The 14,568-nt window shown below is 38.8% G+C and overlaps 1 protein-coding gene across 1 annotated transcript in view; it reads right to left on the bottom strand.

Moving 5' to 3' along the window:
* The window catches only part of FGF14 (fibroblast growth factor 14), a 606,232-nt gene extending 591,934 nt beyond the window's left edge, over positions 1–14,298 (bottom strand). The window contains exon 1 of the mRNA XM_075852440.1: positions 13,457–14,298. Within this exon, the coding sequence (XP_075708555.1) occupies positions 13,457–13,664 (208 nt within the window). The 5' untranslated portion in view covers positions 13,665–14,298. The remainder of the gene's footprint in view (positions 1–13,456) is intronic.
* Between the last annotated feature and the right edge of the window lie 270 nt (positions 14,299–14,568).

Genomic DNA, 14,568 nt, shown 5'->3' with positions numbered 1-14,568 from the left:
GGATTAAATACAGTGGTTATAACACGAACATACACAAACATGACTTCTGCTCCTGCCGCCGCCACTGCCGCCGCTGCCGCCGCTGCCTCCGCTCCTAGTCCTTGCTTCGGAACATATGGATGGAAGCCGCGACCGGAAGTAGTCATCTTACTGTCCGGCCGCGGCTTCCGGTCCACATGAAAAGGGCGCCGGATGTCGCACTGCCGAAGTCCTTCCATTTGGACCATGTGGGAGCGGCGCATGCGCCGTTCCCACACAGACGGCATACACTATAGTGAATGGAACGGCTCCCGTTCGCATTCACTATGGGGATGTATGTGCCGTATTCCATCTCTGTATGTGTCGTTAATCATACAGAGATGAAAAAAAAATGGCAGCCCCCATAGAGAAGCAAAAGTAAAAAAAAAGTAAAACACAAAAACACAAATAAATAAAATTTATTTTAATAACGTACTAAAATCTAAAACATGTAAGAATTTTTTTTTCCGTGACACCTTCCCTTTAAGCATTAGGGTTTATTTATATGGACCAATAGTGTACCGCGCAACTCAAACCGTGATTGTTTTATAGTTTTGCGTTTTATGGGTGAAACCGCATCACAGAAACACTGTAAAACGTATGCAGTTTTGCTGTGCACTCAAAAATCTACCTGCCCATGTACGTGCACTTTTAGTAGACAAGAAGTCTATGTATGTTAAATGACCTAAAAAAAAAACATTTAAAGAAAATGTATTTTAAAGGTGAACTCCACAGTAGATAATATCACCTGGACAAGAATGCTTAAATTTTTTTAACATTTTATTATATCTTTAAAATGGGCTAATCAAGTCAATGATTCCTATAGATACCAGGCTAACCAGGTAGGTAAGACTAGATAAGTATGCCAATACACTTAGATTATTTATTATGGAACTACTCCAAATATCTAGTTAAAACATATAAATTCTGTCCCTACCTGGACTAGATAGAAAGTGTGCATTCACACTGAGTAAAGATCTGATACGTAGCAGAGTGTGCATGAACACTCAGTAGCAGAAACACAACACCTACGACACAGTGTGCATTCACACTGAAATGAGCCACATCACATAAATTCCTTATGCAGTAGCAGATAGCAGTGCATCACCGAGAGCAGTATTCACACTTACAAGGGACTGTACATTTAGACAAAAGTGTGCATTCACACTAGATAAATATAATATACTAAGTGTGCATTCACACTAGATAAATATGATATAGTAAGTGTGCATTCACACTAGATAGATATGTTATAGTAAGTGTGCATTCACACTAATTAGCAAGACCTACGACACAGTGTGCATTATCGCTGAAATGAGCACCAGCACATACAGGTAGTGTGCATTCACACTCCTCGGCAGCAGCGTAACACCTATAGTAGTAGTGTGCATTCACACCTGTCGAATATTGTACACCCGAAAACAAAAGTGTGCATTCACACTAAACAAAATTGAATGCCTAATGCGTTTCCACATCCTTAGTTTAAATAAAATATTTCTTCAGAGGCATGTGTACTAAAACAGGGCAGATTAGCACATCAGTTTCTCGTGCAATATTATCTGTCCGACCTGTGTCTGCTAGAGCTTTTCTTCTAAGAGCACGGTTCTGGTATCTGACCGCAGCGATGCAACAGAACGCCAACTATTTAAGCTTTTAGCCCTGCCCTTTGACAGGCTGGACGATTGCCTCAAACCCCCAATCAGAGCGCGCCACGTCAACCGACGCCCCGCCCACTCAGGAGCCCACCCAGATCCCTCCTCCCCGAGCATATTGAACGACGCTTAGCGTCATGTGACTATGGGAATCACCAGGTGGCTATATTTCTAAATAATGGCGTATTACATGTAGGAGAAGCAATTTGGACTAATATTAATGAGAGGTCATTAAGAGATAAATGGTTTTAATAAGCTATGCAGATGATTACAAATCAAAGATCACCACCGATCCATTTGCATCAAACTACTATCGCCAAATATCAACGCCACCTTATAGAAAACACGTATAGGAGATGTTTTCGTTAAGGCCCCCGGGTTTCACAGTCTATAACAAAAATATCCACTTTGCTTCCCGCTGAAGCAAACGTTTATCCCAATCACCACCTCTAGGATGAGGACGTACCCATTCAATACCTTATAATCTCAGATGGTCAGGATTACCCTGATGACATTCCCAGATATGGCGTGCGATCGGAGTATCAGCTCGTTTCACTGTATCATTAATATGGTCTCTGATACGTCTGCGAAATTCGCGAATGGTTTTACCCACATATTGAATACCACAGCTGCATGTCATCAAATAAATAACCCCTTGGGTCTTACAATTGATGAAGTCATAATTCCTGTAAAAACGACCTGATGTGGTACTACAATATAATTTACTTGTTAGGATTGATCTACACGCTTTGCAAGTACCACAACTATGTTTACCAATGGGGGGCTTAGGCAGCCATTTAACTGAGTAGCTGGTTTCATGTGGCTCTGAACCAATTTATCTTTTAAATTACGTCCTCTACGGTAGGTGATTGCTAATCTATTACTCAAAAGACTCCCTATATCTGGGTCAGCTTTTAAAATACCCCAGAATGTCTGAATGACCTCTCTCACTTGTGTCTGTTGTGAATCATAGGTCCCTCTCATCCTTGGATTGAGAACCTCATCCCTGTCCACTGATAGGGCATGTTGATATGCATTTTTGAGAACTCAATCTGGATAACCCCATGGACCAAACCTCGTTTTCAAGTCCGAGGCTGCGTTCTGATAATCAGACATGTTGGTGCAATTTCTAGGAGCTCGCAGATATTGCCCTTTTGGAATCCCCTTTTTGAGTGGTTTCGGATGCCAACTGTGAACTCCAAAAGGTAGACAAAGTCCTCTGATGCCTAACCCCCCCAACGGAAAAAATGTTTTGGCCTGCTACGTCATAAACAGAAAAGTTTCCCTTTAGGCCATGGTTCCACTGCTATCAATAGCACTAATGTAATTGTGTTATATTGCAGTGCAATGCAACAAGTAATGTATGGTTATATGGTCGAATGAAACTTCACGTGTTCATAGAATGTTAAGCGTGTGTGATAACATGATAGTTAAAAATCAAACAATTTTGGACTCTAAAATAATGGGAAATTAAATGTGATTTAATGCACACAGCTCGTATAGTAAGAAATCATTCTTTCTACTCTTATGTATGTAAAATTATACAAGACTGTACCCACTGTTAAGGTTTGTCATGTAGAAATAAGTGCTTATAAATAAACTTCAAAGGTTCTGCCAAAATGGATTCTAACTATATTCCCTTTTGTCAATTTATGTATTTGAAATTGCTATTTGGCATTGACACATGTGTGGTGCAAGCAATAAATAGAAATACTTAACTCATGTCCCTCTTATCTGCCAAGTAAGCTAAGCATCTGCCTAGGCATCATTAGAAACAACCATAGGACATATATACACATAGTCTCCCAAATCATGACCTGGCCCTGTTCTTCCATTCAGGGGAAGTGACTCACCATCTACATACTGGATCTTAGGTCAGGGCGTTACAACTATTAAATGGCACCAATGATAGTATGAATGCAATTGCTTTAGAATCCTCTGCATGGGTATTCTTATAATAAAAATTTTAGATTTCTTGTGATAACTGTAATCGGATAACATTTTTTACTTTATATTGAAGCACAGTAAAAAATAGTGTAGTACCGTGTTAGCCAGAGACAATATGAAATGTTAAATACTTTTGTGTCAAAAAAGACAAAAGTATAATAGGTATGATACTTTTATTGGCTAAGCATAAAAGTTCTATATGCAGCTTTCAGAGCACAGAGGCCCCTTCTTCAGGCAGTTTACAAATGAATGACTTAGAAAAAAGGACAACATTTAGATGTTACACAAAGACAATTAGTACATGAAGTGATATATCATTAAGATAAGCCGGGGCAATAAAACTGAGGTTATAGGGGTGATGACTTAGGAGTTAAGGCATCTGGAGTCAGTCTGATGGGGAATGTGACGTGTGTCCATGTAGTGGCTCATAAATCCTGGTGTTAGATTGAGGCCTTGTGTCAATGACTGGAATTTTATCATCATCTTGAATTCCCAAATTTTTCTTTCTCTGTTGTTTTTAATATGACCCTTCAGAATGAGCACCTTTAAATCTGCCAAACTGTGGTCTGGTCCAGAGAAGTGTTTTCCCACGGGTGTATCCACCTCCTGTTTTATTGTATGTCTGTGAAGATTCATCCTGGTTTGTAGTTTTTGTATTGTTTCTCCAATGTAGATTCCTTTATTGATGCACCTTGTACACAGGATCATGTACACTACATTGGAGGATGTACAGGAGAACGTGCCTGCTGTAGTATACATGATCCTGTGTACAAGGTGCATCAATAAAGGAATCTACATTGGAGAAACAATACAAAAACTACAAACCAGGATGAATCTTCACAGACATACAATAAAACAGGAGGTGGATACACCCGTGGGAAAACACTTCTCTGGACCAGACCACAGTTTGGCAGATTTAAAGGTACTCATTCTGAAGGGTCATTTTAAAAACAACAGAGAAAGAAAAATTTGGGAATTCAAGATGATGATAAAATTCCAGTCATTGACACAAGGCCTCAATCTAACACCAGGATTTATGAGCCACTACATGGACACACTGTCAAGTCCCCCATGAGACTGACTCCAGATGCCTTAACTCCTAAGTCATCACCCCTATAACCTCAGTTTTATTGCCCCGGCTTATCTTAATTATGTATCACCTCATGTACTAATTGTCTTTGTGTAACATCTAAATGTTGTGCTTTTTTCTAAGTCATTCATTTGTAAACTGCCTGAAGAAGGGGCCTCTGTGCTCTGAAAGCTGCATATAGAACTTTTATGGTTAGCCAATAAAGGTATCATACCTATTATACTTTTGTCTTTTTTGACACAAAAGTATTTAACATGTCATATTTACTTTATATTGAAATCATTAGAAAAATATTGCATTTTTTAATTTTCCGCAATATCGAGATACAATTTTAATATTTTTGCTTTAAAAAAAAGACTCCTCCCCATGTCCTCCCTATCACCAGGGGGATCTTCATGGCTGCATTTTCAAGCACCCCAAAAACAGAAACTGGTTACTTCAACCATATTTTGGAGACTGGATAGGTCCGGTCTGGATGCCCATCAGCACATACTGACTGTGCTTGTTCTTTCTTTATTCACAACTATAAATATTTCCTTACAGGGCCAGGTTCCTCAAACGTGAGCCCTTGCTTTAAAACTCCAGACTTTCTTTTACTGAGTTCTATTAAATGACGGACACCATTGGCGCCCAACGGAACCCTATAACTTTAATGGGTTTTGTCTGGTTTCTGTCATGATGTCCGTTATATTACCAGAAACAATAGTGCAGCATGCTCCGCTATTGTTTTCTGTATTTTTGGCCAGATCTGTGATGGAGGCCCCCAACAGAGATGTGAACAGGCCCTTAAATGGGTTGTTTCATGACAATATCAGATCTTAGAAATATTATTTCCTGATAAACATGGTATCAGCATTGCTCATACACAGTGCATTATAGGAGTATTCTAGCCACACAAATCGTAGTATTATAAATAATGAACACACAGTAATCTATAAACGATACTTCTATAGTTTTCAAGTATTTTAATAGCCTTGTTGATAATTGTATAGTAATGTGGCAGTTGTCGTGGACTACTAGCATTTTGCTCACTTTTGTTTAATCTACACAAGAAGGTAGTGCCACCAATATAGCAAAAATAGAAAAGTGTTAAAGTGTTTAGAGAAATGTTTCCACATTAGCAGTACTGTGTGTGTGTGTGTGTGTGTGTGTGTATATATATATATATATATATATATATATATATAAAAACACATATAGGGTTCTATATAAAGTTTTACCCAAGTCAATTTGAAGCATGAGTTTGAAGCCTGAGGCATGTTACAAGAAAATAAAAAATAAAAATAAAAAAATATATATATATGTGTGTGTGTATATATACATACATATATATATATATATATATATATATATATATATATATATAAGCTTAAAAAACACGGTCTAAAACTGGCTCAAAACTGCAGAAGCCACTAAAGTAAAGTGTAAATAGGAATTCATAAATTCGCTGTGGCCATCACTGCATATCTGGTTCCTGTACTAAAAAATTTTTGATGCAGTTTTTCTTTTTATCCAAATCTGAGAATGAGCAATAGAAAAAGAAGTATAGGTTTCAGTTAAACCTCTCATCCCTTTCTTATCCATTACTGTAACATCTGCACCTAAACTGCAAAGTGTGAACTTATCAGTAAAGTGTCCTTCATTTCTTATTCTAAAGCGATGTTTGGATGGGGAATCTATACTATTGTATTGTATTGTTGACGTTGTCATGGCATTGAACTGACTGCAGATATACAGAGAAATGAATGTAGTTCTATATAGTGTTCCATCTGGTCTGGACTAGAAAAAAACAGGATAGCACCTGCGTCAGAACAGGCACTGGAGAGTATATGAAGTAATAAAATATAGAAGTACTACTCCCACAACATCACTCTTATCTTATATGTATAGATCATACAGCACACCGGCAATCCTCAAGGCACTCCCAATGTCAGATGAACACATCTTCTCCATCACCTCCACCTCATATGACTGATAGCCTAGTTCCCAGAGCTGTCAGTGAATCTCTAGGTTGTAGACTGTATCTCCTCAGACTTTCTCCTTTCAAATAATTGTGTGCAGACAGGCCGAACATTCTCATTCTGTATCCCAGGAGAGCGCTGCTTTGGGACATCGGACAGTGAGGTCTCTGACCAAGTCTCAGTAATAGTCAACCCTGACACTACATCAAGGACAGAAAGCTGTAAAAAGAGTTGTTTTATTAGTATTAGTATTATCATTAAATGGGTTCTATGAGATTTTTCCATGGACTGTGAATGAGGTACAGCTGCAAAACAAGACACAGTGACCTGTGGACAAGAGTTGCACTGTTTCTAGACAAAAGAAGCCACGTGTCAAGGAATCACTACTTGAGCAATTCCCCAGAGTGAAAATTAATGGAATTGCTATATGAGCAATTCCCCAAAGGCAGCTGGAGACTGTCTGGATCAAGCGTACAAGTAAATCAGCTACCTCAAGTCCGTCATCACTCTGGTCAGCATAGTCTAAGGCTACTCTATAGTCTTCACCAGAGCCCGCCGCAAGGCAGGATGGATTTGGCCGCATAAAACACAGGTTGCTTTAACAGAATAAGGTGTTGGACAGGAGGTGCACTTGCAGGCAATACCAGAATGGATAACCAGACAGCCAGAGGGGTAATAAAGAAGCAGAGTTCAAACCAGGAGAGACTAAAAGTCCAAATCACAAAACAGAAGTATACCAGGGTTGCAAAGGTAAAAACCAGCTGTGAGCAGAATATCCATATGCAGAAGGTAAATCCAAAAACAAAGCTGAAGTCCAGTTCAAAGAGTCAAAGTAGACAAGGTAATTAAGGGTGTAACCAGGAGCTTGATCAGTAACATGTATTCACAAAAAAATCACAAGCAACAAACAAGAAACTAAACAGACTCAAATACTTCAACCTTGGCCCTGATAGCCTGCAGACAGAGGAAACAGATTGGCTCTGCATTTCAAACCAGGGCCACCCAGAAGCTTGGCTAGTAGTCATGACAACCTAAGAGTGACGGACGTTTCCGAAAACCATGTTTCTCTAATTTCATAAAACCCTTTAATTTACAGATGTAGCAGACCTTTAATTATCATTTCTATCTTCTCGGATGCATTGTTTGTGCATTGCGATAATACTCAATGGTAGGGCGCTTTCGCAGGGCTATATTTTCAGTCCAGATTAAGTCCTTTTGGAAAGGTTGTCTTGCTTCAAATGGGGGATTAACTCCCAGTTGGTAAGGAGTATACAGGCCTAACATGGACCAAAAATACTTAGGTCTGTATTTTTTGCATGTAGTAAATAATAGCATAGCAGAATATTGTAAATCTGGTGTAAATTGGAAAGGTTAGGAGACGGGGGATGACTGTCAAAGCGAAAATTCCCATTGGCGGGCTGGAGGGTGATATGTGGGAGGTGGCTATTAAAATTAGATGACTTATTAATGCGCACCTCAATTAGTCAAATGATCCCCACCTGATGTAAGGCATTAACATTATTGGAATTTTCATGATTCCTATGATGTCCCCTCCCAAAGCTCATTTTCATCAGGACTGGCGCATTCACAACTTTCACTCCTCTTCCATATTACTCAGCGGTCTGACATCACCCAAGACAGTACAGAAGACCTGGATGAGTGGCCACAAGCTAATTAGTAAGTGGAAAGTCATGTTCTCACGATTTCCTATTTCTGAATAAATCGCTTCTCTTTGCAGCTCTGCCTTTGCTGTGATCAGAACCAGAGCAATCTGTAAGGTTAGCAGTCAGGAGAAGGAAGGAATAGCTAAGATTAGCATCGGTACCTGGCAACCAGGAAAGATATTCTTATTTTCGGCATTCTAACATCGAATCTGCCAAAGAGAACATGATTTAGGCTGCACAAACAGTCTTGAAATAAAAATGCTTTACACTATTGTATTAATATATACTGAAAACGTCCATTAAAGAGGTTGTTTCGTGAAGACAACCCTTGACCATGTGCTCTATTAAGAAATGTGAGCGTTATTGAGGGAGGCCCCCCTCTATGAGACAGATTGAATTCTTTGACCCGATATGTCCATGCACTACATGGACGGTCATTTATTTGAATGACCGCCATGTAATGACACTTTTTCCTAGCAGCAGCTGCTAGAGGGTAAATGCACAGCCGGAGGCTGCTTTCCCCGGCTATAACAGCTGATCACTGGGGGTAGAGAGGACCGAAACAGAAAAAAACCCTAAGACTCATTTCCATGTTTTCTTCCTTATTAATTTACAAAAAAAAGTAGACACAGACTATAACGAACATGAAAAAGCTATTGTACCTTTGGAAAAAGTTTTATTTCCTACAACTATTAGGATCCAATTCCTATTTTGGCATATTTATAGGGATACTGAAATGGACAAAAAGTAGTCATTTTTACTGGTGAATGTGTCTGTGTCTTGTCGTGTGTGTAGCATCTGTTGGCAGTAGCATAGCGGCAAGTTTTGATAGTAGAGATACCCTCTTTACTTGTGCCATTCATGCCTACTAGTGTGACAAGCCCATGTGTCTATTTACATGTGTCTGATTTCTAAGCAAAAGTAACCCAAGCTTTTTCGAAACACATAAAAGTTGCAGTTAATTAACATAACATCATTACACAGGATAACTCAATATATTCACATAAAATATGCCAAAAATTACTTAGGCCTCATGCACACAGCTATACGGGGAGGCTAAATAGCAGCACAATGAATCCATACAGAGCTGCAGGGACTAAGTGCGCCGGTGCATGGTGCTGTTGGGCACTGTATATTGGAGATATTCTCATATAGAAGCAATACCTCTAGATATGTCATAAATGTCTGATAGATCTGAGTCTTACCTCTGGCACCCGCACCTATTTATCAAAGAGGGAACCATACCTCCCATTACATAACTCCCATTCACTTCTATCGGCTTGGCTCAACGAGCTGCACTGTTTCTGAATCCCTGTCCTGTTGTGCACTTATGTTCCGCCTGGCCACCTCACCAGGCAGGACAGGGGTCAGGGGGACCACATTCCAGAGATAGGTTAAGGTCCCAGAGGTGGGACCCACATAAAAATTCATAGCAAATCCAGGGGATATGACATAAATATTTGTGGTGACCCAACCCCTTTGAGCGGTCTGTAAGAGCAGCTGACAATCTAATGTGTATGGGGATAGCCCTGACAGAAGAGAAGTATAGGAAGGAAGTTTGTGTATCAAGACTATCTACAAGGGTTTATAAGGATGTTTCACATGACATATTTACCAATACATTAAATGAAAAAGTCCTGGCACTCGGTAAACAGCCAGACCAATTCATAAAAAGCCACATGTGAATGAAAAATACTATTATCCCATTCCCTCAAAGCTAATAATTGAGTGTTGTTTTTTTTCACTTGTACACAATAATAACAATAGAAAAAAAAGCTCAGAAAACACCCTGTGTGCACCGAGCCAAACTCTATTTGTCAGTGCTTGAAATCTCCTATAACAATTTATTCTATCAGATCATAAAATCCTATAAAATTCCAAAACCATGTCATATAGTCACGTAAAATAAATGTAAGTTGAGATGCAAACTACTGAATAGTATTATTGGCAATTTGTGAAGAGTATAGGGTAAAGTAGAAAAGATGTCAGGAGAAACTTTATTTTAGAACAGGCTATGAAGAACATTGATGATCAGTTTCTCAAATAAAATTGCGAAGATTTGTAAACTTGCACCATTATTAAAGGTTTATTTCCAAGTCAGCAACCTGAGATGGTTTAATAACATCTAATGAGACTAAAAGAAGCCACGACTCAAAAGAAAAACACTAAAAAGAATCTCTGGTCAATAGGCGCTTGTTATAGAGTATTCAAACCTGAAAACAGGAGAAAAGTAGCAGCCAAATATTTTAAAAAAAGTTATTTTCCAAGGTAAAGTACTGTTGCTGCATTAGATAGATAGATAGATAGATAGATAGATAGATAGATAGATAGATAGATAGATAGATAGATAGATAGATAGATAGATAGATAGATAGATAGATAGATAGATAGATAGATAGATAGATAGATAGATAGAGCAGCGGTAACAGTAATGCTAATGAAGTCACAAATTATGAATAAAAGTTTCCACTGCGCTACCTAATTTTCCAAGAGCAAATGGGTTCCCCTGAAATCTCTCTTTATAGAATAGATCTCTCACTGGAATCCTTCATTTCTGCATTAATGGTTACATTGATTGCATTGGACTCAAAGGAAATTGATTACATTCTTTTCAGGATCTGTACCTTGGGAATAAATCCCTCTCTACTGCCTCCAATACAGCTAATGTACAATGTTGGTGGAGTCTTAGGATATGTTCACACGGCATATGTTCAAACTTAAAAATACGAAACTAAATTCAATAGAAAAAAGCCTCCGAAGTCAAGACATTTTTGGAGATGATTTTTGCAAACATTTTGAAGTGGTTTTTTAGGCTTACTTTTGAAGTATTTTTTTAAGTGTCAATAGAAGGTGGGAAAATCAGCTTGTAAAACGTCTCGAAAAGTGACATGTTAATTTTTTTTTATAAGGCATTTTTTAATTCAGCAGTGTAAGAATACGCATTTGTACTGTATGAACTGCATGGCACATTTCCCATTGAAATCAATGGGAAGCTGTTTGTAGGCATATTTCAAGTGTATCTCGAAGTGTAATACGAGCTTTTTACGCTCCAAAATACACCTGAAAATATGATGTGTGAACATGGCCTTAGAGTCTTACTAAACGCATAACACATACTGCAGTGTAGTGTGTGTACGTATATGTGTATACAAGTATGTATATACCCATGCACACATATATAGCTATACATACACACGCACACCACACACACACACTATATATACACACACACATACACACAATATATACACAGACTCACACACATACACACAGACTCACACACATACACACACTATATACACACACACACACACACACACACTATATATATACGCACAGACTCACACACGAACACACACACACATATATACAAACAGACTCACACACACACACACACACACACACACATTCATGGTGTTTACAAACAGAGGCAAAAACTTTTACATTTTGGATTGTGGAGTAGTTTTTGGACAAGTGTGGAACACAACTTTGATTCTTATGTCTTAGAATTGTATATTTATAGACCCGTATGGTACATAAAAATCATAAATCGAGTCACGGTGAAATATATGGCGAAAATATTTTACCTAAAGACTCTAGGAACATAAAATCGGTAAATTTAACATTGTTTTCAGGGCCTATTGAAAATACTCCAGTGCAAATGTGCTTGTTGGTTTTCCTATGCATCTACAATGCTGTCTACATGTAAAGCAGGCAATGCAGGCAGTCTGACTGGAGTCTACGCTTCTTGTTTCTCAATGGAGTCGAGATAATGCACACATCGAACATCTTCTAGCTCACTGCAGTAATTGAGAACCTCAGTGAACTGGTCGCCCCCAGAGTGGGTAACACAACAACGAATTGGCCCTCAGACCTTCAAGCAGACAGCCGGGATAATTCCACCTCTTTGGTATTCTAAGAAGTACTCTTTGCTGCAGAATGAAATGACAACACACACTTAAGAGAAATCCAGTCCTGAAAATCCTTGCCTCACTAAAATAATGAGACTTCAATAGAAACACACAGGCACAAAGTGTGACCCTACAGGTTCTGCTGTTTGTTGATGTTGGGATGTCACAATTACAAAAAAAAAAAAAAAAATCTATGATCTACTACACTGCAGTGCCAACGTCAGAGGAAAACCAGGAATTCATTGCTCTTGATGGGACTGAGAGCCAAAAGAACTGCAGGTCATGCAAGACCAGAGGAATGCCACGGAAAATGTTTCATTCTAATCATGTAACCCACTGCCCCCCTTGCAAGAAATAAACGCAGGCCATGGGGAGATACCAAATACAGGGGCACCTAGATCAATTCCCTCCGTAAAAAACAACAGTCTCCGTAAATAAGCCTGTTAATACTTGTATCTTCTATTTGATAATATTGAATAAAGCCCTGAGGAGCTTCACAAAAGGTGTCCTGAAAAATGAATGGGACTAAGAAATGCTGTTAATCTCCTGCTGGAAGAAGCCTACACAGTATACTGCAAATATTAACCCTGTGCTGGCTGCTTTCACTGCATCACATAAAAGCGCCAATGATACTGCATGGAAATCAGATCTTGTATGTATTTGTAACATGAAGAAACAAATCTTCACAATAGGGTTACTTAGGCTGTGATCTCATCTGGAGGGCACTGCCATGCTGTCAGGGTATTAGGAAGAGGCAGAAATGAGTAACAGCCTGCCACTGTTTTGGTTTTTGTTTTGTTTTTTTTTACTTTTGAGAGGTGGTTCGTGTTTGGAATATTTGCAAGCTAATCTGAAAGTATTTCAGGATGTCAGTGCCATAGTCAATATATATAACCCAACTAAAGCCAGGGCTTCCAATGAAATGTGAATACATACCAGCTACCTGCACTTGCAATGTTAACCAAAGAAATCTTAAGGGAAAAACAAAGGACACAAAGTTGCCACCGCTCGAAGAAATGAGAACAACCACCGAACCTAAATGACATATCTATTCCAGCCAATTAAATAGAAAAATGAAGGCTTAAGGTACAGTCCACCAACATGGCATCGGCCTCTTGGCAAGATGATTTTCTTCTGTAATCTCATTAAAGATCTAGTGCTCCTCCAATGACATGAAGGTATAATCATGCAATGTGTATTTTTTCATGCTTACCACTTGGGTTCTTGTTTTTCTTAAGACTCTTGCCACAAAGACACTGCAGCATATGCGTTCCTTTGCTGAAAATGTTCCAAAGAAACCACATTGATTTGGGCGAAAAGCAATCCAGCAGCTTAGACACCCTGAGAACGAAGAAATCCTTGTTGTTGCATAATAAGAGATTGTGATCAGTTCTCCAGAACAAGGGTACCAATTTAACCATAGAAAAGGATTACTTTCCTAGCGTCTCCCAGTCTTATTTCCGTGCAAGCTTTATTTTTTTCGACTCATCAATTAAAGGGCTGTGTTGTATATTTTCTTTTTTCCGCTCTCAGATATGGTTACGATTAATGACTATTACTACATCAACACTGGGCTGTTACCAAAGTGTGCAATTTCCAGCATGCAGCCAAATGAAAGTAAGCTAAAGAAATCCCAAGAGAGGCCAAAAAAACTAATCTTAGAGCAGTGAGACATGTACGATCCCCGAAGTAAAAACCATTGCCTAGCATAAGGAAGGGTGGATCTGTAGAGCATCCAAAGCCAAGGCAGGATACATGTTACTAAAAGACTGCAGTAGTAGCATCAAGCACAACAAATATCACCCAACCAAGCCCGAATGATGATGATGGTATCAACTCCCTTCTGCAAGTGTCAATATTATTACCATCAATCCCCAGTGATCTGTTTTAACCTGCAGCTCCAGATCACCCAGCAAAAGTGATGTAAATCCAGATCTCCCTAATAGATGATCACTGTGGGTGGAAAGAGAGACAGATCTCTTCCCTGCTCTCACTCTCCCTGCTGCTTCAAGCACTGGTGTGCATTAGAAATAAATTTCCCTGTCTTTCACTCCCTGTGCTTGGCTCTGAATTGCAGGCACAGATAGTGTAGGAGGAGTTGGATTTTTTTTTTCATTTTTTTTTTTATAAAAAGCTTTATTTGAAGTCAAACGATTAGAATTTTTTTTTTTTCTCATGATGAGACACAATTCTCAACCATCATAAGGCTCCTTTAAGGTTAATGTAATATTCATGACAACATTTAAAAACTGATTTCGTTAGATGTGTTACCATAGGTATCACTTCAGCTTTATCACTAGGTCTGTTATTTCTCGCACACGTATG

Source organism: Rhinoderma darwinii, chromosome 2, assembly GCF_050947455.1.
Source record: "Rhinoderma darwinii isolate aRhiDar2 chromosome 2, aRhiDar2.hap1, whole genome shotgun sequence".
In the NCBI taxonomy this organism is placed as follows: domain Eukaryota; kingdom Metazoa; phylum Chordata; class Amphibia; order Anura; family Rhinodermatidae; genus Rhinoderma; species Rhinoderma darwinii.
Note: the sequence above shows the minus strand (reverse complement) of the source record. Positions and strands in the feature narration are given on the sequence as shown.